General features: G+C 48.0%; 3 protein-coding genes across 3 annotated transcripts; 1 reads left to right on the forward strand and 2 right to left on the reverse strand.

Moving 5' to 3' along the window:
• Positions 1–2,129: 2,129 nt before the first annotated feature.
• Positions 2,130–14,854, reverse strand: CEP104 (centrosomal protein 104). The gene is made up of 21 exons (XM_070956358.1): positions 14,727–14,854; positions 13,890–14,063; positions 13,288–13,426; positions 12,388–12,450; positions 11,609–11,685; positions 11,318–11,486; positions 10,805–10,963; positions 10,032–10,268; positions 9,295–9,498; positions 8,398–8,565; positions 7,390–7,563; positions 6,664–6,840; positions 5,935–6,141; positions 5,484–5,600; positions 5,164–5,200; positions 4,952–5,033; positions 4,428–4,536; positions 3,408–3,546; positions 3,253–3,320; positions 2,753–2,849; positions 2,130–2,319 (listed from the first exon to the last, which is right to left on the reverse strand). The coding sequence occupies exons 1-21, from the start codon at positions 14,837–14,839 to the stop codon at positions 2,183–2,185; spliced, it is 2,847 nt and encodes a 948-aa protein (XP_070812459.1). The 5' UTR covers positions 14,840–14,854; the 3' UTR covers positions 2,130–2,182.
• Positions 14,855–16,537: 1,683 nt separating this feature from the next.
• Positions 16,538–20,510, forward strand: DFFB (DNA fragmentation factor subunit beta). The gene is made up of 7 exons (XM_070956369.1): positions 16,538–16,642; positions 16,741–16,870; positions 17,381–17,569; positions 17,769–17,848; positions 18,525–18,695; positions 19,074–19,174; positions 20,004–20,510. The coding sequence occupies exons 1-7, from the start codon at positions 16,538–16,540 to the stop codon at positions 20,329–20,331; spliced, it is 1,104 nt and encodes a 367-aa protein (XP_070812470.1). The 3' UTR covers positions 20,332–20,510.
• A 543-nt stretch (positions 20,511–21,053) lies between these two features.
• On the reverse strand, positions 21,054–23,455 carry CUNH1orf174 (chromosome unknown C1orf174 homolog). The gene is made up of 3 exons (XM_070956372.1): positions 23,384–23,455; positions 22,090–22,521; positions 21,054–21,843 (listed from the first exon to the last, which is right to left on the reverse strand). The coding sequence occupies exons 1-3, from the start codon at positions 23,396–23,398 to the stop codon at positions 21,733–21,735; spliced, it is 558 nt and encodes a 185-aa protein (XP_070812473.1). The 5' UTR covers positions 23,399–23,455; the 3' UTR covers positions 21,054–21,732.
• Positions 23,456–24,823: the final 1,368 nt, after the last annotated feature.

The following is a 24,823-nucleotide window of genomic DNA, read 5'->3' on the forward strand; positions in this document are numbered from 1 at the left end:
TGTGCTTTTGCAAACCTCGAGACGGCCAGAGATTTCTACACGAGGCCCACAGATGGTGGGGAAGGTAGTTTTTGAATTTCTGTTTTTCCATAACCTTCTTAGAGGATAGTAAATATGGCCGCAATCAAAACAACCCAGGAAAAGAGGTTTTGAGAGCATGTGATGAGTGCAGCGAGGGTCCTCCTTGCCCCCTCCTTCCCAGACAGGGCTGGGACCTGCTACCTCATGCATCGCTCTGTCCTATATACAGGCAGTCCTCCACTTACAACAGTTCCTTTAGTGACCGTTCAGTTACAACGGCACTGAAAAAAGTGACTTATGATCATTTTTCACACTTTTGAAACATGGCAACATCCCGGTCACGTGATCAAAATTCAGACCCGTGGCAAGTGATTCACGTTTATGACGGTCACAATGTCCTGGGGTCACGTGATCCCCTTTTCTGACATGGGGAAGCCAGATTCGCTTAACAACCGTGTTCCTAACCTAAGGCGATGACTGACGGGGTTGAGAAACACCGCCTTAAAGCATCTCGGCAGCTTTAGGAGGAGTGGACTCCAACTCCCAGGATTCCCAGCCAACATCCACACGTCAGGCTGCCGACAGCCTCAAAGCCTGTCTCTGTGGCGTTGAGTTTGCACAACGGTGGCCCTCCAACACGCTTCAGCCCCCACTTACACCTTCTGCTCTACAGAACTGAAACGCATCTGAACATCTCTACAATTTCATTTATAAAAAAAACACACACATTACAATAAAAAAAAACCACATTTGCAAGTGTCTACGGTGTGCATTCGTGCATCTACAGGTATCAAGGGGGGGTGGACTGCATAGTAGAAAGTGCTCAAGTTATTCGTGCCTATGTGGTGAGGCCCTCGGCCCAAACCAAATGGGCTCGGCCGGGGTAACCAGGGAGTGCGGTTGCTCTTTAAAAAAAGAGAAAAAGGAAAAATGCTGATTTCCTGCAACCTGGTTTGTTTTCGTAAGCCTTTTAAGCTAAGGTTCTTGCCTTTCCTGAGCAAATTAAGAGACGATGGGGGGGGGGGGGACGATATACAGATACGAGGCTTGGCTCTTCGTCAGAAAAGCCTATTTTTTCCTGCATGCTGGTGCATTTCAGAAACCTGTGCAGAAGCCCTTGGTTAAGACATCTCAAAAGGAGATGCAAATCAATTTGTTTAAAAAAAGAGATGCATTTTGTTTTGGAAAAAAAGCTGCCCGTCTTTTTGAATTGAGGGTTGGAAGCATAAGATCAAGAAGATATTTTTTTAAAAAAAACAAATAAATAAAAGTAAATTCTGTGACTGTTTTCTACTTCCCTTGTTCAATTGTTTATAAGCTTTTCCTTTATTTCCAAAGGGATTTTTTTTTTTTAACTGATTCCTTTGCCCTTTTCTCTGAATGGGGCTGCAATCCTGAACAAAGTGAATTCCATTTTGACGACTTTTGGGGCATCAAAAGTAACTCACTCCATCCACTCCACTCCTTGAGGCATAAAAAGCCAGAGTGAAGCCAAAAAGCTGCCGGGGTTTTTCCCCTCCTCCTTTTTGAGGATTTCACCGCACAGCCTTAGCAATCAAGCATGCAAGGAAATTTTTTTTCCAGATTTTGCTATAGTCGGAGTGAAGGGGAAAACGGGACGCTGGGGGTCAGGAGTGGAGTTTGGCCTTGGCCAGGGCTTTGTTTGGCCTGCCTTCCAAGGGAAGAGTGCGAGTGTGTTGAAAAGCCCTTTAATGGTTCCTACTGTTAAGCAACAATTCTGACAACTCAACTATCTTCCAGAGATAGTCACTTCTAATCTATTTTGTGCTTCGGTTTTAGTTCCTCTCCCAGGGAATATTTATAGATGCGTTAAATTTATACACCACCCATCTGAGTGGTGCAATCTTGGGTTATCCCAGCTGTGGTTGCTCCATCACTGGAGGTTTTTAAGAGGAGACTGGACTGGGATGCTGTAAGGTCTCCTGCCTTGAGCAGGGGGCTGGACTAGAAGACCTCCAAGGTCCCTTCCAACTCTGTGATTCTGCATAGAGAGCAAACTGCAGCGGTCGTAAATGGGGGTGGGGGGAGCGATTAGCAGAGAATCAGGGGGGCCGCCACTGCTCCCCCCCCAATCACCGTAAGACCTACTGCAGCGAAAGAAGGCAAACGTGGCCCCTGGGAGGTAAAGAAGGGACCTGCCTCATCGCTTTGCATATGTTCTGCCAGTGTTTTTATTCAAGCCTCCTCGAGGGGTGGGGATTTTGCTCCCCACCGTGGGCGACCGCAGCTTCGTTCCCAGGGGCCCCGACCGGTTCAGGACGCTTCCGCCAGCCCGGCCTGCAAATTAAAAGAAAACAGGAAAAAAAGAGTGTATGTGTGAGTTTAGCTCCGCTTTTGAGGAGGAGATGGGAAGGGGAGAGGGGCTGCTGTTTCCAACTTTCAGAGTCTGCAACCAGTGGTGTGTGTGTGTAGCTGAAATTACAGGCAGTCCTTGGCTTACAACCTCAATTGGGACAGGAAAGCAGTCTGGCTGGATTCCACAATCTTTTGGTTGTTAAGCGAATCGTGTGGTTATTATTAATCATTTAAATTTCGAGGCTCTCCCATCTCTCTGATACAGGAACTCTGGGCAAGCTTGCACTGTAAGACATGGATTCCCCGCCGGAAGTGCCAGCTGTTTTCGTTTTGCAGCCCTGATTTCTGGGGAGGAACAAGGGCACCCCAGTTTATGAAGGAGGGGGAGGGGGGGAAACACGAGAGGGGTCTTTACCGGTGACGGCCTGCGTCGGCAGGCTCTTGTTCAGGGAATGCGTGCGCCTCGGGTTCATGCGGCAGCCGTCTTTGCCCATCAGGTGCACCTTCCAGGCCTGCGGGGGGGTGGGGGTGGGGGAAGAGTGGGTGGGGTGGGGGAGAGGTGGGGGAGAGAGAGGACGAAAGAAAGGTTCAGAGGTTCTACAGCAACGATGAAAAGAGAGAGGAAGAGCAACGGATGATGGGCTCACAACCCCCCAGTGCCGGTTGCCAAGCCCCTGAATTTTGATCAATTGAGAAATATAAGCAAGGTAGAAATATAAAAAGAAATAGAAAGTGGAAATATAGAGAATTGTAGCTCTGCCCGTGTGCTGGATTGTCCCCACACTACCTTCCCCTCTTAAAGCAAGTCAGGCATTGTCCTTGGTCGCCCAGGACAAGAAGAGGACCCTTCCCCTGTTTCCCCCCCCCTCTTAATTTGAACATCTACACCCTCCGCTTAATGCCCACGGCTCTCACCTCCTCGCCCGGTGTAAAATTGTCGTGGCATAACGGGCAACGGTTGGCCACTTTCTCAGGCTTGGCAGCTGGAGAGAGGAGAGAGGGAGAACGTCAACAGGGGAGGGTCCCGGATGCAAAAGGATGTCGTGTACGGGCATAAACGAAGGACTTACGGTTGCAAGATCTGCTCTTGACATGCCGGGGCAGCTCGTCCTTCGGCAGGGCCTCGCAACAACGAGAACACTTGGCAAAGTTGTCCTTTTTCTCACACTCCGTCAGCAAGTGCTCGGTCAGGCTGGCGATTTCCACCACCTGCCCAGGAGGGAAGAGAAGGCAGCCTCGGCTTGAGAGGATGGCAAACTGTCTTCTTTCTGTGTGTGTCTTCCCAGGCTGGCAGGAAAACCCCTCTGTCCCCCCAAAAGGAGCCAGGCCTGCCTTCCCAACTGTTTGGGGCCAGGTCTCCGTTAGCCTTCACTGACCAGGCTTCCTTCTCCCCAAATTCCTAGACCGGTTTGCAAATAGGTTTGGTATTTTGTTTTGCAAAATGAGTAAGGCAGACTAGCGGATCCGTGAGGGGGCTTCCCTCCCTCCCTCCAGAAGTTGTGGGTTCTCCATCATTGGAGGTTTTGAAGAAGAGACTGGACAGCCATTGGACTGGGATGGTTTAGGTTCCTCTGCTCGAGCACGGGGTTGGACTAGAAGACCTCCAAGGTCCCTTCCAACTCTGTGATTCTGTTACAAGGCAGTGAAGAGGAGGGCGTAAAGAATGGCCTTAAAATCACAGGGTCGGAAGGGACCTTACAGGCAGGAGACCTCACAGGTAGCCCTTGGCTTATGACCACAATCAAGCCCAAAATTTCCACTGCTAAGCGAGAGCAGTTGCTAGCTGAGTTTTGCCTCTTGCCACAGTTCTTAAGTGAATCCCTGCAGTCGTTAAGTTAGTAACACGGTTGTTAAGCGAATCCGGCTTCCCCATTGACTTTGCTTGTCCGCAAAAGGGGATCACGTGACCCTGGGACACTGCGACCGTCATAACTATGAGTCAGTTGCCAAGCGTCTTAATTTGGATCACGTGACCAAGGGGAGGCTGCTGAAAATCTGTAGGCCACCCTGGACTTTCCAATCTTTTCCTGGAACCTCCAGAGACGGAGCACCCCCAACTCCAGGAGGGAAGCCGCTCAGGGAAGGCTCACCTGTTTGCAGAAGTCACACCTGGTCAGCATGGGGCAGTGCTTCCAGTAATGGAGGTCCAGCCCTTCCTCGGTGAAGGAGTCGTCCCTTTCCCCACAAAAGATGCACAGGCTGACGTGGAGGGAGAATAGGGGGAAAAAAACCACAAATTCAGTCACGGGAGCTGCATCCTCTGAACCCCTCTTGAATTCTGTTAACTCTTATCTAGCGTCAGCTTAGTGCTGTATGTGCAGAAGCAATAAAGTATCTTAACTGGAGATTAATGTGTGGTCCTAATTCTTTATGCCTGACAAGGAGGGAGGGAGGGAGGATGGAAGGAAGGAAAGAGAAAGGGGGAAGGAGGGAAAAAGGAAGGAAAGGAAGGAAGGAAAAAAGAAGAAAGGGAAGGAGGGAAAGAAGGAAGGAGAAAGGGGGAAGGAGGGAAAAAAGAAGGAAAGGAAAGAAGGAGAAAGGGAAGGAGGGAGGGAGGGAGGGAAGGAAGGAAGGGAGGGAGGAAGGAAGGAGGAAGGAACCACCAGCTACTTACTTGTCCAGGTAGTTCGTGACCGACGAATGGTCATCGAGAGTATCTGCCGGGACGGGCTGGGCAGCCTTCTTGGACGTTTCAGCTTGGAAGAGAAAGAGAAGAGAGAGAAGGGTTCCGTAAGCATCGACCACTTGCCAAGTACCTGAATTTAGTCATAGCAAACGCTCCTCAGATGCTTTACAAAAGCATTAAAAAAAAAAAAAAAGCAGTACCTTGATTTTTTGATTTCTGGAAATCGCGGTCTTTTTCCTAAAGAGAAATTAAGGAAGTCAGAAGAAACAGAAACGCTGGCTCTTTGTGGAGAGACAAGTTTACTTAACAAGACCAAAAAAAAAAGGGTGTGTGTGTGTGTGTGTGTCTCATCGGGTACCCCCGAAACCTGCATGGCAGCTGACAATTTGGGGCTCCCCTGAGTAAGAGCAGGAGGCCGGAGCGGCCCTTCTCCGGCTGACAGCCCACAGATGTGCTGGAGGGCCACATCTGGTGAGACCCAGGCTGGCCAGCGGGACGATCTTTGGAACCCCTGGGATACCTTGTCGGCTTGGGCCTCTGCCTGCATCTCCTTTAGGGCTGCCACTTGGCCCTGTAAGGCTTTGATCTCGTCTTTCTTCTCCTTCTCCGCTTCCTCAGTGGCCGCCTTCTTCTGGGCCTGGGGAGACAACCAGCTGACAGCCATGGAGCCCCGAGCCGGCATCACTCCTCCTCCTCCTCCCTGCAACCCCCACTTCCTTCTAGCACTGATGACGTCACCTAGCTGGGTCACGAAACGCCTATAGGAAAGCCACCAAGCTCAGAGAGTACCAAGGACCCCACTGCCTCTTCCTCTTCCTCTTCCTCCACTCCCTTTCTAGCAAACTTGGGCTAGGTGAAGCTAACTCAAGACACGCCCACTGCGTGAGCCACCCACTTGGATTTCTAAGAACCAGGCCAGGGCTTTTCACCCCTTAAAAAGGGCAAAATCCTTACGAAGGCTCCTCCCTTACTTTCAGCTCGGCCTCCGTGAGTCGCCCGTCGATTTTAGCGAAGCCATCGAACAAGGTCTTGTACAGCACGTTCTTGCGGGTGTTGGCGTCGTCAGGGGGGAGATAATCCAGGATGTTGTCTCGGTGCTGCCGATACATGTCCAAGATGATCCGGAGAGCCGTTTCCCGCACCTCGAAAACGCGGTGCTCCAGAGCTCCTGTCGCAAACTGAGAGGGAAAAGCTTTCCGATCAGGCTCAAATGTGAGCATCTAAGCATAATCGTTTAGGATCTGGAGCGACAAGAAAAAAAAATGGCCGGGGGGATCTCAAGATACACCACAGTGATCTGGTAATCAAAAGTTTCTCAATCGTGGCAACTTGAAGATGTGTGGGTTTCAACACCCAATTCTAATGCATTTCTTTTGATGCGTAATCCCCATTGTGGCTGGATTACTCTCTTATAGTCCCTTTCTCTGCAATCTCTCCTCTCCAGGGGATGGGAGAAAAAAAAAATGACTATGTTGGCTGGCTGGCTGGGGAATTCTGGGAGTCGAAGCCCACACATCTTCAAGCTGCCAAGGTGGAGAAACACCGGTTGTTAAGTGTCCAAAGAAAGAGAGATTTGGTTGTGATGGGATAGAAAGAATGAAAATAGAAAGGCCCGTGTTACATTTGACAAGAAAAGTCCTGTTATCTGGCTCAAATCTCGGAATAAACTGTAGGAGGCTATAGGGACCCAGAGTTCTTACTCGCATGACGTTATCGACGGTGAAGCCGGAGTTTTCGGTGCCCAGGTGTTTCAGCAAGCGTTCCACCAGCTCCACCTGGCTCATGGCGAGGTGCGTGGGGCAGTTGGACCTCAGGGGCTGCACCAGGTGGGTAGGGATGATCTGCAGAGGCTTCACTTCGTTGCAAAGGGCCATCTCCTGCAAAAAGGCAGGGTGGGTTACTGGTCGGGGGGGGGGGGGGGGCAAGCCAGGTTTTCCTGAACTACGAGGCTCGATTGTCAGCATAAAAAGATTTATTTAGGATGTATAGGTAGTCCTCGACTTACAACCATTTGTTTAGTGACCGTTCGAAGGACTTCTTTATTTATTATATACAAGGCGACTCTAGGTGTCTTACAACATTCAAATGAAATCATAAATGTATGAAACCGCATTGAAATTAATTTCATTTTTCATTTAAAAAAAAATTATTCAGAAGATCCAAATACAAAATCCAACAGAAAAAAAAATTAACAGAGAGAGAGAGAGAGAGAGAGAGAGAGAGAGAGAGAGAGAGAGAGAGAGAGAGAGAGAGAGAGAGAGAGAAACCAAACTAGACAAGAATGTTAAAAAGAAAAATGGCGAATTTTTAAACCCCATTTGAAATCACCATAAAGGACCAAGCCTCTAGCTGCCTTGGTGGATGGAAGGTCAGCTAACGGACTGCAGAATCGTCATCCAACATAGTTTCCCTGCAGGCAGACTGACCTGGATGAAGTTGGCAGTGGCCATCCGGAGGCGGGCCGAGGAGTCCCCTGTGCGGGAGAGGAGGTTGGGAAAACTCCGTTCCACGCAGAAGATGGTCTCCTGCTTGCCCAGTTTATGCTTGGGGATGTACTGCGTGATGCTCATTTTCAGGAGCTTCAAGGAGGCATGGAAGACCTGAAACAAAGGAAGCAGCAACACACAACCATCCAGGTGAGTCAACTTCAGGTTTTTAAGGCACCTCAAGTACCTGCTTTTCTTTTGTGTCAGCTGGAAGCAGGGCGCAGGTGTTGTGATTCGACAGAGGCTTGCGGAGTCGGACAGTGAGGAGGCTGGGAAGGAAGTCTGGGGAAGGCTTGGACGAGGGCTCTGCATCGGAGGCAGAGAGGGGGCCAGGGCCGTCTGTGAGTGATGTGCTGACTCCGGAGCCTCCAGAGTCTGACGTCAGCGAGGCAGAAGAACAGGGGAGCCTGTTCCCAGTGCGCGCATGCGCAGAGCTGCCAGAAGGCAAGAACAGTTAAGACAAAAGGGGCGACTCGGGAGTAAGGCTTGGAGATGATCGGCCCCTCACGTAAGAAATAAAGGAGGAGCAAAGGGACATGAGCCTTTGCAGGAAGCAACTTGGTTCGTTCTGGTCCGTTTGAACTCTGAAGCTCTGTTTTGACTTTGTGCTCTGTTTGGCCTTGCAAAGCTAATTGCCAATTAGGCCTTTGGCAGTGTTTTAAGGGAGATAAAGGTGGGTGCTTATCAGCCTTATCCTGAAAGTCGGTGGCAGGCTTCTGTTGGACTATTCACAAACTGCCTGGGACTCATTACGAGCTGTGAATGAACATAATTCGCAGCCGTTGAAATAAAAAGAAGGTTTTTGGGACTAAGCGTGTGATTGTTACTGCCTGAGGAAGCCTTGGTCAGAACAGAAGGAGGCCAGGGGATGGGGCAGAGCTTTGGGGAGCCAGGGCGGTGGGATAAACAGCTGACCCTCCCTACCTTCCAGTTTTCACCTTAACTCACCGAAGAGACGATATCTTTGATGGCCCTCACGACGAGAAAGATGGCCCCCCGGAGCATGTTCTTGAGCTCCTCCTTCGGCATGCTGGTGGGAGCCTCCGTCATTTTCTTATAGATGGCCAGCAATGAGTCCTCGCGATACGACCAGGTTTTGGAATAGGCACCGGCCACCTGGGGAAAGCAAGGCAGGCAGGAAGGAAGGAAGGTGAGGGACGTGGCTGGAGAGCAGCAACTCCACCGAAGTTGATAGCTGGTCGAGAATGGCTCATGGGGGCAAGTTCCTTCCCTCACTTCTATAGGTAGTCCTCAACTTACGACCATTTGTTCAGTGACTGTTCAGTTACAAGGGCCCTGAAACTGTGAGTTAGGACCGCACTGCACACTTACAACTGCTGCAGCCTCCCCAGGGTCGCGTGATTGGAATTCGGACCCTTGGCAACTGGTTCAGGACGGACGCAACGTCCCCAGGATCATGTGATCCCCTCCTCTCCCTGCTCTTGTGCATGGCTCCCTGCCATCTTCTCTTGAAATTTGTCCCCCGACTGGCTCCTGGGGGTGCCCCTGGGTCATCCTGTCCGGTCTCTCTCCCTCTCATCCGGAAGTCGGGGAGCTCAAGAGGCCCCTTGGTTCTGACCAGAGGTGGGGTTCAGCAGGTTCTGACCAGTTCTGGAGAACCGGTAGTGGAAATTTTGAGTCGTTTGGAGAACCGGTAAATACCACCTCTGACTGGCCCCACCCCCATCCATTCTCTGCTTCCCGATCTCCAGCTGATCAGAAGGAAATGGGGATTTTGCAGTATCCTTCCCTAGCCATGCCCAAGCCACGCCCACCAAGCCACACCCACAGAACCGGTAGTAAAAAAAATTGAAACCCACCACTGGCCCTGCCCCCCCTCTTTACCAGAGTTTCCCCGAAGACGTCTATGGAGGCGCTGGCCTCCCGCAGGGCCTTCTCCGTCAGAGGCTCCGGATCGCCAACCACCCCGCTCCTGGGCGTGTCTCCGGGCTCTTCCTCATTCATCTCGGGCTCCAGCAAGGAGAAACCTTCCTCCTGCTGCTTGCGGATGGCCGGGAGGGGCCGCTCGTCGTAAGGTAAGAACTCGACCTGGAAGGGAAGGGCCATGCGGGCTCAACGGTGGGTGGCCGGATGACGTCCCTCCTCGGTGTGGCTCCCAGAATCCCCCCATCAGCACTCTCGAGGAAGCCAAGGGGGAAGTGATCTTTTACACAGAGCAAGAATGGGAGGGAAGGTTTGTGTCAAGGGCCGGAGACGTGAAGGGCAGGAGATATTTGTGGAAAAAGTTCTCCCACAAGAACTCGGTAAGGAAAGGAAGGAGAGGAAAGAGAGAGAAGAGGGAAGAAAGGAAGGAGAAAAAGAGAAAGGAAGAAGGAAAAGAGCAGAAGAAAAAAGGAAAGAGAAAGAAGAATGAAGGAAGGAGGGACTAGAAAGAAGGATGGCAGGAAGGAAGGAAATATTCAAGAAAAATCAGACCTTCCATCTCTGCTCAGCCCCAAGTCTTGGGACTTGGGTCTCTTCTACAGAATGGAAGTCCAGCCTTGTTCTTGTCCCCACCACCCAACCTCCTTGATTGGAAAAAAGAGGACAAAAGAAGCAGGAAAGAGTCGACCCAAACTTACATTGATCTTGGGGAAAGCTTCTGCAGCAATGGGAGCTGCCTGGGCCAGCGGGGGAGAGAAGACCCGAGGGGGGGCCGGCTCAGGCGAGGGGACTTCAGGGGGCTTCTCGGGGGGCAACGAGGCAGGACTCTCTGGCTCGGCTTTCTCTCGCCAGGGAGACGGCAGGGGCTTCTTCTGCTGGAGGGTCGTGGTGGGCTGAGCCACGGGGTCGAGTGGCAAGTCAGGTAGTCGCCGGATCTGAGTGAATGAGAGAAATTCATCCAACCATTCATTCATTCGTTCCTTCTGCTTTTCAGAAAACCCAAGGAAGAGACAAGCTGAATGCAAAGACTCTGATGGTTTATTTCTCTCTAGAGAATTGCAGAGAAAGGGATTAGAAGAGAGTAAGCAAACTATAATGGGGATACACACCAAAAGGAATGCATTAGAATTGGGGGTTGAAGTCCACACATCTTCACATTGCCAAGGTTGAGAAACTCTGGTTACCACATTACTGTGGCATATGGTGGGGCCCCAGTGCATATCTCCCTGTCACCTAAATTATTCTAATAGGTTCTGGGAGTTGAAGTCTACACATCTTCAAGTGGCCAAACTTGATCTAAAGTAACCATGGATCATCAAAATCCTATAAATCCCAACTCCTGATCAGTCTTGAGAGAGAACAGTTTTTAATGGGGGTGGGTTTTTTTTAAGTGGGTGGGGATTCCCCAGGATCCCAAACAGCTGTCTTCCAGAGGTGCCTAGGGATTCCTTCCTGGGGATGCCCCACTTACCGCGAGCTCTGGGTCCAAGAGATTATGAAGCTCCAACTGCTGATAGACCTTGAGACGATAGTCCTCCATCTGCTGCTTTTTCTGCTTGGCCAAGTCGTAGTCCTCCCTCTTGACGGCGCACCGTTTCTCCACCTCGTAGCGTCCCAGCCGCTCCCCGACCTGAAATATGAGCCCGGCGTGGGGGCAGTCGGTCACAATAGAGGGAACAGAGCGAATGGGTGCCTGAATGTCCGATGGATAATTAAATGAATGAATGAATTGGGCATCGCTTCTTTGGCCTTTCATCAAGTCTACATTCAAAGCCATGAGAAACTAAACCACGACTGGTTTAAGAAACCGAGTTACCCCAATCCAACAAGCAGAGCTTTTGATATTCAACACCCAGAAGGGAAAAAAAAGCCTTCACACATTTCAGATGTTGAAGAGAACGAGAAAGGAAGGACCTCAAGGCAGCGGAGTCCCTTTCCACGTCTCCCACCAGGACCCTTCCCCTCCCCGCTTGGCCGCCACTACCTTCTGCAGATCTGCGATGGCCTGCTTGAGCTTCTTGGCGTGATCGTAGTGTTCCAGGTGCACCGCTTCGTGCTTCTTCTCGTCCAACTTGCGAATGATCTGGGCCACTTCCGGATCCTGGTACATGTCAAAAGCCAGATCGTCCAGGGGAGAAATGGCGTCGGCCTTCCTGGAATGAAGGGAAGAATGGCAGCTTGGGATGGTGCCACGTGCCCACGGTGGGCAGACGGGTGTGGGTAGGGAGGGAAGGAAAACGGGCACGGAGAGGCTTCCCCGTTAGGCCGTCCTCACCCAGGGTAGCTCCCCTCAAGGGCCGAGTCATCCGAATTGCTCCCTAGGTAATGGTCGATCAGCTTCTCCTTGGCAGACTAGATAACAAAACCACAACAAAGAACTTTTGACTAGAATGGGCACAGTGTGGGCGAATGACAGCAACTCCAAAATACAGGCAGTCCTCGACTTACAACAGTTCGTTTACTGACCCTTTGAAGTTACGACGACACTGAAAAGTGATTTATGATCATTTTCACACTTACGACCGTGGCGGCGTCCCCAGGGTCACATGATCAACATTCAGACATTTGGCAAATGACTCATATTTATGACGGTCGCAGCGCCCGGGTGTGTGTGTGTGTGTGTGTGTGTGTGTGTGTGTGTCACGTGATCTCCTTTTGCGACCTTCTGACCAACGAAGTCAATGGGGAAGCCAGATTCACTTAACGACGATTTGCTAACTTAACAACTGCAGTGATTCACTTAACAAGAAAGGTCGAAAAACGGGGCTTGAGGGCTATCTCGCTCAGCAGCAGAAATTTTGGGCTCAATTGTGGTCGTAAGATGAGGACTACCTATATACAAGTACACAGGTGGTCCTTGAGTTATGGCCTCTATATCTGTACACCTGTATCAAGGACTACCTGCACACTGCTACCTCTTGAGTTACGACTGTAGTGAGTCTGCCTTTCACAGTGATAACTTACGACAGTTGCAAATCTTTGTTTAATGGGGAGTAAACAAGAAAGGGATTCTTTGCCTTTTGCTTTCCCTCCCTCAAAATTCCCCAGACGCACCTGGCTGTTTTCATGGCTCAGATCTGCAGGCTCCCCAATGATGTTTATTGCCACAAGAGCAACCTGGAGAAACAAGAGGTAGAAAAAGGGAGCTGAGGTTCAAAGGCCTTTCGACAGGGTCAACTAACTACTTCCCAATCACTCTGTCTTTAAACTATCTGCGTAGGAAAGTCAACCTTTACATTCTATATTAATTATTTTTATTAATAAGAAACTTAATAATTTCTATTTTTTTTTCCAGGCAAGGTTGTGGACCCTATAAACAGGATCTCTTTGGCCATTCAAAGTCAGAATATTACCATCAACTTTGATGATTTTTATTCTGTCTTCCCTTCAGTTAGTGCTTCCAAACACATTGGATAACTATTGCCATGAATGAATAGAATAGAATAGAATAGAATAGAATAGAATAGAATAGAATAGAATAGAATAGAATAGAATTTTTTATTGGCCAAGAATAATTGATTGGACACACAAGGGATTTGTCTTGGTGCATACGCTCTCGGAGTATACAATAGAAAAGATACATTTGTCAAGAATCATAAGGTACAACGCTTAATGATAGTCATAGGGAACAAATAAGCAATCAAATCATATTAGGAAACAGTCAATATAATATGAGTCTTTCGCCATGATAGCAATGTGTCTGGATTAGTGTTTCACAACCTGGACAACTTTGAGAAATGTGGACTTTAACTCCCAATTCCCTGGCACCAATGCATTCTTTCTGATGTGTATCCCCAGTGTCCTCTCTTATAATCCCTTTCTCTGCAATCTCTCTGCTCTGGCAGGCAGGAGATGGACAAGCATGGCTGGCTGGGGAATTCTGGGAGTTGAAGTCCACACATCTCAAAGTTGCCAAGGTTTGGAAACACTGATCTAGAGAGACCCAGTTTTTACCTGGCTGTACAGGTTGTACCGATTGGCGTAGTTTTTGTGGAAAGTCAACTTTAGATATTGGCCAACCGCATCCACGTAGACCGATTTCAATTCCCGGGCTCTGTAGCCGGTCTTTTCATTATCGGAAAGGGAGACATAACTATAGAAGAAGGGAAAAAAAGAGATTTAATGCAGATTATATTTGACAAGTATTATGAACCCTTTGACGCTGATGGATGCTCAACATTTTATGTTCTAAGAAAAGGATGCCTGGAATGAATTAGTGAGCTGCCAATAGGTTTGTATGCGTGTGTTGGATGGGCCTCCGTCTTTTTCAGACACACCCCAAATTTCAAATTATTGGCTTGAAATCCTAAACTATCCACAAATTCTCTCAAATTCCTAAGGAAAGGAGAATAAGCAAAGGGTCAGCCAGCATTCACAAACAAGTCTTTTAGGAACTGTGGCTGCTTATCTGGAATTGTGCCTTGCTTTTACAGTCGGTCTGATCCGGAATCAGCTGGGCAAATCCCATGTGCCCACTGACAACCCACTTCTGCTGGGTGACCCTCTGAGGGACTCAGGCAGAAAAACCGACACACGTCAGGGAAGAGAAAGCTCACCCCAATCTTTGGAATTGCTCTGTTTTATAGGGCGCAAAATAATCGGGCAAGTTTTCGCTGATGTAGAACTCAATTTTGCTGGAGATCATATATTGGTGAGCCAGGAGCTGCAGCTTTCGAATTCTGCACCTTTCCACCATCTGGAGGACTATTTCTTGGGGATACTGGCAGAGTCTGAAAATAAAGAAAAAGGAAGGTCTTTGATTTCTCATGCCAAGGTTGAAATGGAGGGAATATTTTATTACACTTAGTGACCAGGGGGAAGGAACGAAGGAAGGAAGGAAAAGAGAGAAAAGGGAGAGAAGAAAGGAGAGAAAAGGAAGGAGAAAGGGAGAGAAGGAAAAAAAGCAAGGAAAATAAAATGTCAGAAACCCCCACGTCTCTATAAACCTAAGCTATCTGAATATACCTAATTCAATGCGGATAAATTTAACACTACATAAAATACTGTAGCCATAGGACTCTAAAAACCTAGAAAGCTAAACGTAAATGCATGAAATTTATGATTTATGAGGAAACTTTCTTGGCTGACTGCTTTACAATCCTGGGCTTGAATTATCACCTTTTTAAAATTCTGATCTCCTAATGGTGGGGATGAAAGACACGCTACTCAGTTTTTAAAAAGTTCTCTGACTGAGAAATTGTAATTTTTTCTAGTTGCTTTATTGTCCATTTTTTTGAGGGGGGGGAGAACCTTTTTTTGAACTGTGGAAAGCAGAGGGGCTGTATATAAATTTATTTAGTTGTTCAATTTATTTAAATCAAAGAAAATTTTCTGGATTCTTGCAAGATGCCCCCAAGAACACATGAAATATCTAGAATTTCTTAGGGCCTGACCTTGGTGACCTCCATCCGTTGACCGTTGGCGCGTGAACCATCAGTTCCTTGGCACTGAAGCCGTCCTCATGTCCAGATGAACTTATAACTATAAACCCAATCTTGTGTGGCATCCTGCCCTCTTGTGCTAACTGGGAAGAAAGAGCAGACAGCTTTTTACCAAAGGAGAGGTTTCTCACCATCAAAGATCATGGCGTTTTAACTTTGCGCTCTGAACGCAAGCAACTTTGAAAGTTAGTCAAAGGTCCATCTCAAAACATTCGCATTTGCTGTCTTTTGTTTATTGATTTTATTCAATCTGTTTATACAACTGCCCAACTCAATTAGCAGCTGTGGGAAACAAGCCACGATAAGTAAAAATAAAAGCAAACAGAAGACAGGGCCCTTCACACATTTGGGGCCTTGGATCTGGGCACACCTATCTGCATTTCTTATATTTGCACCCAATGAATTTGCATATTATTGTGAGTCACCCAGAGGTGCTTTGAAAATATAAATTATTGGCATGTTTTGCATGTATTGGGTCTGCATGCACATGTGTTTTGCATGAACTGGATTGGCTTGTTTTGCATGTAGCGTTTGCACACACGTTTTTTACATATATTGGATTGGCATGTTTTATTTATTTGAACGGCGTGGTGGCCTAGTGAAGACTCCCGCCTCCCACTCGTGAAGGCTGAGACTTTGGCGGCGGCAGATGTTTCTCTCTCTGGGCACAAAAAGAAAATACCTGCTGCCAACTATCTGCTGTAGGCATCAGGAAGGGCATCTGGCCAGTAAACGCTCAGCTCCATTCAGCTGCTCTAAGTCTACCCTGAATTATAACTACAAGATAGTAAAAAAGGGGGGAAAATATTTGTTTGATTTCCGTAGCTGTCCCTCTCAAAAAGTGACTCTGGGGTAGCTACAGAAATTGAACAAATTGTGCTTGTACAGTGTTAGCCTGCACAAATGTTTTGCATGCGTTGGAATGGCATGCTTTGCATGTACTGGGCTTGCCTCCACCTGTGTTTTGCATGCCCTGGAATGGCATGACTTTTGCATGTGCTGTGTTTGCATGCCCATGCTTTGCATAGGTTGGATTGGCATGTTTTGCATGCATTAAATTGACATGTTTTGCATGTTCTGGGCTTGCATGCATGTCGTCCCCCTCCCCACCCCCACAGCCCACCTGGAGCCGATCCGTCCGTCGTGGCAGGCGGGGGCGGCCTCTTCTGCTCGCGCGTCCACCACCACCATGAAGACGACTGCGGGGAGGGGGGGAACAAAACGGGGAGGGGGGCACAGATCACCTTGACTGGCTCCTCTCGGGTCCGCCTTTGCTTCCCTCCCCCATCCCGGTTAAGAAAAGCCATAAATCCCAATGTTAGTAACGCAGCCCCCCATATCGCTGTATTAGCCCCCCTCCCCGCTGCCCCCATCTAGTCGCGGGCAGTTCCTCCGGCCCCCGCACTCGGGAGAGGCCCCGCCCCTTTCCCCCCTTCCCCAAGGGAACCCCTCCCCAGCTCCCACGGTTGGGGAGGGAAGCCTAAGAGAAGGGGAGCCCCTCTCGCCCCCCTCGCCTCCTACTTTATTCCGGCTCCATCACTAGGGCCTCTGTTCCCCTAGCAACCGCTGCGACGCGACTGCGCAGGCGCGAGCGCGGCGGCACAGTGGCGGCCGGCGGGGCGGGAGGGGAAGGACCGGCGAACGAGCGAATGGGACGCTCGCAACGGGTCCTTCCGCGCGTGCGCTGTTGCGACCCGACCACGGATTCGCTACGCGGCGGGCCAATCAGGGCGCAGAAGCGGCCGGGCGCGGTTTCCGGCGCAATGGCGGCCAAGGCCTTCAAAGTGCGAGCGGGGCCCGGAGGGCGCAAATACGGGCTGGCGGCCGGGAGCCTCGCGGAGCTGCTGCGGAAGGCCTCCCTGCTGGAGGTGGGCGGGCGGGGAGGGTGGCCGAGCGAGCGAGCGGCGCGTCTCTGTGGGAGTCTTAAGGGTTTTTCCCTTTGACGGGCTTTTCCGCTTCCCCACAGCCGCCCTTGGTCGAAGGCTGCTGGCTGGGCTGCTACGAGGACGGCGCCCAAGTCAGCGAGGAGGCCTTCCGTGCCCTGCCCGAGGACGCCGAGCTCATCCTGCTGCGGCCCGGGGAGGAATGGAAGGGATGTAAGTGGTGGGGACACAACACACACACACAACATACACACAACATACACACAATACACACAACATACACACAATACACACAACATACACACAATACACACACAATACACACAACATACACACAATACACACAACATACACACAATACACACAATACACACAACATACACACAACATACACACAATACACACAACATACACACAATACACACAACATACCCAGACACAACATACACGCCCAACATATCCCCAAGCGTGTGTGCTTGCTTTGCTCGTGCATGCTCTTCTGTGCATGCTCAGAAGCATCCTGATGACATCGGAGCCTCCCACCGGTTTTACTACTGGTTCTATAGAACCGGTCTGAACCAGGGGCAACCCACCACTGATATATATACACACACACACACACACACACACACACACACACACACACAGAGAGAGATTGCCATTAAAGCTAATCATCTGCCAGAATGGATAATCCTTGGTTTTCTCATCTTTTTCTCCTGGCAGACGTCAGCGAGATCGAGCGCTTCCTGAGCGCTTTCTCCAGCTGTTCCTCTGGCGTGGTCCACGCAGCTCGGGGGCTCCTGTCAGGTGAGGAGGCTCCTAAGAGGTGCAAACTGCTGTCTGACCTGATTCAGAACCTCAACGAAAATATTTCTGCAGAAAGCAGAAAGGAAGACGAGATGTGGTTTGAAGGTCAGTTCTCAGCTTATGCCTTCGTGCATCTGCCTGGCGTTTGGTCTGTGGGTGAAAATGCTCAGGATGTCGAGAGTTTTGGGAAACGCAGCCTTAAGGACTAGAAACTTGACAATCTCACTTAGGTTTGGAATGTGGCTCCAAGAATCTTTTTGGGGAAAGCAGAGGACTGATGGCATTCATTTCCCACCATTCTTAGGGGTTGAATCTCGGTTTAAGACCAAGTCCAGTTATATGCGCCATAGTTGTGAGAGCAGAATCCGTGGATACATGAAAGAGGTAATGTGGCTTGCAAAACTCCCTACCCAGTCTTTATTTTGACCTTAGATTTTTGGAAACAAAGTCTGCTTTCACCATACCTACCATACTACTCAATGATTGTTTATGATGATTAGGCATTCAGCAAATGATTGATTAGCTCTTTCCTCGATGAGTGAACCAATTAGCACTTAACAGTCAAACGAGTTGCTTATTTTTGCATGATTACTTTGTGGCGAATTACTATCTCGTTTATTAAATCAAAAAAGAAAGGCTTAAAATTCGAAGTGAAGCAGTTTGATACACCCACTGCACTAAATATCTTTAACATTCGTAATTCTAACTTTCCATATTGTGCTCTTAATTATATGGAAATGGGTGTATTTTTTGCGGACTGCAACTCACAAAGGCTACCTGATAATATAGACACGAATCTTTTTAAGATGCTTTGGGATTTTTTTTCTTTTATGTTATGGGCAAGGCAGCCTCCATCATTCCCTGCATTTTTGCCATCCTATTTCATAGTTTGGTTTGCTTTCACCATTCGTATTCGGGGTTTGAACTAGCATTCAGGTTTCAGCTTGGTTTGTAAAAAAACACCATGAAGTTTGCTTTTGGGAGCGGACTGACAAGCTCAATTATCTTTAAATAATATTTTTAAATAAGATATTTAAAGCTTGCGTTTCTCCCTCCAAAGGTTGGGGCTTACATTTCTGCCGTCCCTCCCGCCCTCCAAATGAAATTCAGAGGGATCGCTGAAGCCATGCTGGAGAAACTGAAGTTGGAGAAATATAATGGTTTTTATTTTGACCGGAAGGAAGAGACCAAGGACCGCCTCTGCACACCGGAAGGCTGGTTCTCTTGCCAAGTAAGTTGTAAGAAAATCAAAGCAAACAGATAAAAGCAAAGGCATTAAGCATTTTTATTTTCTTTTTCGAGTGGCATTGACTGGTTCTATGCTTTCTGAAGTTGAACCTTTGGTCAGGCATTGCAGGGGAGAGGGAGAGTCTTTCAGGCTGCTGCCCATAGGCACAGGGTTGCTCACGCTGGCTTTACAGAAAGGCAAACTCTTCCAACCTATAGCGACAATGCCAAAATAAAGCCTACAGTTCTCAAATTACAACAATTCATTCAAATGGTCCTAAGTCCCTTTTCGAAGTGCCATCGGTACTTCGAATGGTCACTAAACGAATTGTTGTAAGTTGAGGACTCCCTGTATCCAGCTTTGTGTCCCCCTTGTCTACAGGGCCCTTTTGACACCGAAGACTGCTCCTGGAGACACTCCATCAACCCTTATGGGAACAAAGAGAGCCGGATTCTGTTCAGCACGTGGAACCTCGACCACATGTGAGTCCTGGAACACAAGCCCACCCTGTTCGGTCATTATATTTGGCCCCTCCTGGTGATGGATCAGTTGTGTGTAAATCAAAAATATTCCTTGAATTTTAAGCTCCCTGGATCCACCTACCCAGCTGGACAACTGGCTGTTGTGTGTAGAGTAGAGATGTGGAAGAATTTCAAAAGAAACATCAATATTATTTATTAAATGTAGATGCCACCTGTCAGCAATTCTGGACAGTTCATTAGTAGTCTTCCATTTATGACTGCTTGCTTAGCGGCAGTTTAAAGTTGCAACAGTCCCTGGACTTAACCATTGTTCGTTTAGTGACCCAAGTTACAACAGCACTGGAAAAAGTGACTTACGACTGTTTTTCACACTTATGACTGTTGCAGCATCATGATCAAAATCCACAGACCCCCTGGGATGACATCGCAGCCCCTCAGGGGGTCCGTGGACCACAGGTTGAGAACCACTGATTGAAAAAACCATGAAAATAAGTACGTAGCGAAGACTTAACTTAAAAAAAAAAAGAGGCTAGACTAACTCTAGAAGGGAAGTTGAATAGCTTTGCTTTGGCTGGGAAGGGACTCCATGTGTCAGCTCAGTCTACCTTAAAAGAGGCAATTAGTTGGACAGGAATCAGGAGGCTGAATGACTTCTTGTTGCTCTTCCATTCTTAAAACAACAGCAGCCGAGCCATTTCTGTAGCCCCTTTAGTTGGAATTTTCCTGGCTTCATGCAGCACCGATTCGGCGCTAGTCCTCAAGATGTTACAAACAGCCCTGGATTAACATCAAGGATGTTGAAAATACGTAACCTTCCTTTCTGTTCCAGAATTGAGAAGAAACGGGAGGTCCTGCCCACCTTAGTCGAGGCTGTGAAAGGCTGCGACGGGAAGGAAATTGACTGGGAATATTTTTACCGGCTCATGTTCACCACAGACAATTTGAAACTGGTGCACATTGTGTGCCACAAGAAAACGGTCCACAACTTCGGCTGCGACCGAACAAAAATCTACCGTAAACGAAAGACAGGCCGGAAGAGCAGGCCTCTTTGCAGCCGCGCCTTGAGCCCCCGGGTTCAGTTGTCGAAAATGAAACAAAAAACCGACGGTAAACTTCCTAAAAATAAGATGATAAAAAAACCCCCACCCCATAGCTAAGAAGGGATCCGCTTAACGGCTGTGCCGTTTGCTTAACAACCACTGCAAAAGTTGTCGAATCAAGTTTGCCTGGCCAGGGAGCCATTTTTGTTATTTAAATGATTGCTTTTAACTCCATTCCATTTTTTTTTAAAAAAAGATTAAAAATAAAAAACAAGATTTTTTAAAAATTACAGAAATTAATTGGTGAATATTGTTGCTGTTTTTTTTCCACCTCTTCCATTCATTAAAGGCTGCAACTTGGTTAGCCACCTTTGGAAATGTCGGGAAATCCTCTGGCAAGCTGGAATTGTTTCACTGCAGGGTCTGATGGGTCATGTGAGCCCAGAAAAACTAGGTTTGTTCAGTAACCAGGTTTAGTAAGTTACAGACGGTGCTGCGGGAGGAATCCTACCATGATTTAAGCGATAACTTCCTCTTATCATTCCAGCTGTGAAGAATATGGGCAGGAGGTGCTGACATGTTTTCATGCAGTTTTGGACCTGTTCCTGGATTTAAGTGTCTGCCAACTGGATTATATAAATAATAAATTTTACTTCGCCATTACTGATCTAAGCGCCCCAACTCTGCTTCAGGGATGAAAGCAGTTCCTTTTGTTCATCGTGATTATTTAATTTTAGCAATAAAGCTTTAGTATTGTGGTGGTAATCTAAGGCAGCAGGCAGCAAAATCTTGTGAACATTTGTATCTGTAAAAAAAAAAAAAGGCCACTTCTTGAACTCTAAAATAGATCCTTTTATTCAGTTAGGGGCAGATGTGCCCAAACTGGGAAGGCCCACACATCTGCCATTGGTTTTTTTTAACCCCTCCAACATCTCTGTTCACAGAAGAGCATAAACTAGGTTTTAATGTGCAGACCACAGCTTAGCCAGGTTTTACAAACTTCAAAACAGCTCTGAATAAACTCGGAATATGGTTAAAAAACGAGCTTTTAGATAAAGAGAGAAATGATACGCCTGGGGAAAGAAGCATACAGACTAACAGAGTTGGAAGGGACTTCAGAGGTCAGCTAATCCAACCCACTGCTCAAGCAGGAGTCTTTATTCCATCTTGGTCAAATGGCTGTCCAATCTCTTTTTGAAGACCTCCAGTGATGGACTACCCACAACTTCTGGGTGCTTGGTTGTCGTTCCCTCAAGTCCAAGGCTTTGTCGTCATGGTCGTAGTGAGCACTGTGACCCATGGACTCCACCAGAAATGGGCCCCTTGGTTTGGGAGTAGCCCAACGTCCATCACCATCACAAAGATGGTTCTTTCTGAAGAACACAAACTCTAGAAGGTGCTACAACGGCAAGGAACATTTTTAGTCTTTACTGCATCTGGAAAAAGGGACAATTCACCCAAGATTGGTTCTCGCTGGCCTTCAAACAACCTTCCGTGAGAATCCCTGGTCTTCAGCCTTCAGACCACCTCTTCTCCACTCTCCTCATCTTCCTCTTTGGCAATAAAATGCATCCTTCGGAACTCCCGTCTGCTGGTGTTGGTCCGCGAGAAGGAGGCCGGTGGGAGGTCCTAGAAGAAAGAGACACCCCGGTTGATGGCCTCCAGGGCCAACGTGGCAGCCTTTCATTTGTATGGACTTCGATCCCCCAAATTAAAGAGGACGAACTGTTGGAGTCCTTCAGTTGGCCAGCCATGTTTGCTCCAAAGAAACAAGGGCCTTCTTTTCCCTCTTACCCTCCCCCCCCAACGTTGTGGACTCCAACTCCCAGAATGCCCCAGCCAGCCTTGCATAAGGCCAACCGCCCCCACCCTTACCTGCGTGAACGCCACGCTTCCGAAGAACCGGTCCATCGGCAGCGGCTGGTTACTGTCCTCGTTCAAGAAAATGCTGTTGTCCGGTTCGCCAGTTTGACCGGACGTCTCCTCCGGCTCCATCTGCAAAGAGGAGGACGCACCAGCCGTGTCGGTCTCTTCTTCTCCTTCCTCTTCCTCCACCTCCTGTGGCAGGTGGGTCTGGAAGACCTCAGACCTCCTGGGTTCCATGTTCTCCTCGGCTACATCTTGGGGGTCTTCTGAAGGCCCCTCCTCCTCGCTCTGCAGCCTCACTTCCAGGTCCAGGGTGGATGCTCCCGAGTGGGCTTCATCCGCCGGCCCCACCCGAGGTCCTGTCTTAGGCTTGGCCAGGCGCTTCCTTTCACATCTCGGCTTCTTTGAGGGACGCCTGGTGGTCCCGTTGCGCGAAGGAGCCTGCGGAAGGAGAAGGAGAAAGGAAGTCCGTCAAAGACCCTAGAAATAAGGAGAAATTTCCTTTCGGTGAGAAGTTGTGGGTGCTTCATCATTGGAGGTCTTCAAGGAGAGACTGGACAGCCACTTGGTCCAGAGTGGTATAGGCTCTCCTGCTTGACCAGAGGGCTGGACTGGAGGACCTTCGAGGTCCCTTCAAACTCTTTTATCATTCGGCATGCTATTAAATTGCTGGTGGGATGACTAGCAAATCAGAACCGGACTTAGAAGCCAATGGAGACCAGCCTGATGCCCTTCAGAGGTCCCCAAATGCAGGAAGGGGAAGCCTGCCTCGCTATTGCTCATGTAGATCAATAGGCATTTACATCAACATTAGCATATGCTCATTAGGCTACTAATTCATGCAATATTAGAAATCTTCAACTGCACCTATGCCGGTCACATATGAAAAAGACTTTTTAGGGTGCTACTAATGTACACAGAAATACATCATAATAAATATGTATATTAATATATTGATTTTATAGTATATTATAATTTAAATTATAAATAGAATTATTGATTTATATTTTTAAATTATAGCATGTGCGTGTGTACATAAACATGCCTAATAAGGATTATTTTAATATGTGTATAATATATATATATATATACATATATATGTATACACACGTTATATAAAATCTCTAATACATAATTACCCTAAAATATTCTTATGATTAACCATGCATTTACCAAAATATTAGCATATATTTGCATAAATTAACATACGCCCCCCACCCCGCAGTTTCTGCACGCCTGATTTGCATAGATCCATATGCAAATCGCGGCTAGAGAGGCCCCGCCCACTGCCCACTCCACTCACCCGTCGGGCTCGCATGGAAGAAGCCGCAGGACCCCGACCACACCAAGCCCACCTGCTCCCCACCAGCACTTCCGCCTTCCGCGGCGTCATCTTTCCGGTAAAATTGCCCAATTGAAATGCAGAACGGGGGAACACCCACTCTCTTCCGTCGTTGCCGGGCAACAGGACCTCCTTCTTTCCCGACGGGACTTCATCCCCGCCTTGAGCACCGTCGCCATCTTTCTTTTGGGCACCGTTCACTGACCGTCCTTTCCAAGCCTAGTAGGAACACCTTAACTCTGAAGCTTTTTTCAGTTTTTTTTAATTCCAGTTAATCTCTTAATCGCCTAAGGATTAGGGTTAGTTAGGTCCTTCACCGCCTTCAGTGCTGTGTTTCCTAAGAAATTTAAACAGTAGGCCAGGGTTGAGGTAGGAACGGCCATCTTTAGAGAGGGTAAAAACCCACTTTTCCTCCAGGATGGAACGTAGATGTATGTAACATGTAGAAGAATATGCCTGCGTCGAGTTTACGAGTTCAAATGGCCCTTTTGAACTTTTTTTTGCAAAATTGCAAAGAAAAAAATACTAGAACCCGCAACAGAGACATGGATTAAAAAGTAGTCTTCGATTTATGACCGCGATTGGGACTGGAATGTAAGTTGCCAGGCGATCTGGTCATTAAATGAATCACACCCAATTTTTCGACCCTTCTTCCCCCATGGACGTTAAGTGAATCCGCCTTCCCCGACCGATGTTGCTTATCAGAAATCAGCTGCGAACGGCGACACGGGAGCACGGGATGCTGCAACTGTCATAAATGCGAGCCAATTGCCAAGCACCTGGATTGCAATCACGCAATACTGGGAGGGGACATTGCAATGGTCATAAGTGCAAGGACCGGTTGCAAGTCACTTTTTTTTTTGCTAAACGGATGGTTGTGAACTGAGGACTTCCTTTGTGCTGCTTATACGGCTCTAACCAGTCTACAAATTTGCTTTTTGGGTACCGTTCCACCCTGCTGGGTTGTTGTAACCTCCTTCTAAGCCCCAACACCTCATTCGTGCAAAAACAAAAACAAAAAACCCTGTGGTTGCTTTGGCAGACTTACGCTATTTTTCAGTTGAAGAAAGCAAAATCAATAAAAATGCTATTAGCAAGGATTTGTTTTGCCTTCCAAAACTCATTGTAGAAATTGCTCCATCCTTTTTTACAAGCGAAGGGGGGAAAAAAATTCCCTCTTTTTTTAAAAAAAAGCCCCTAAGGTATGAAGTCATTCTCTCCCTTGTGAAATGTTTATAATTGAGAGATGCTCTTAAAAAGCTGGAAGGGACAAAAAAATAAAAAATAAAAGGGAACAAACAATCTGCAATCTGGCCATTCATCAAACATCAACTTGGATTTGGTTCAATCAAGAGCTGAAGGAGGAAAATGTGGCTCTTATTTCGCCGTGAAAATAAAATC

The sequence above is a fragment of the Pituophis catenifer genome, unplaced genomic scaffold, assembly GCF_029215685.1.
Source record: "Pituophis catenifer annectens isolate HBS135680 unplaced genomic scaffold, rPitCat1.0.hap2 SCAF_18, whole genome shotgun sequence".
Lineage (NCBI taxonomy): Eukaryota > Metazoa > Chordata > Lepidosauria > Squamata > Colubridae > Pituophis > Pituophis catenifer.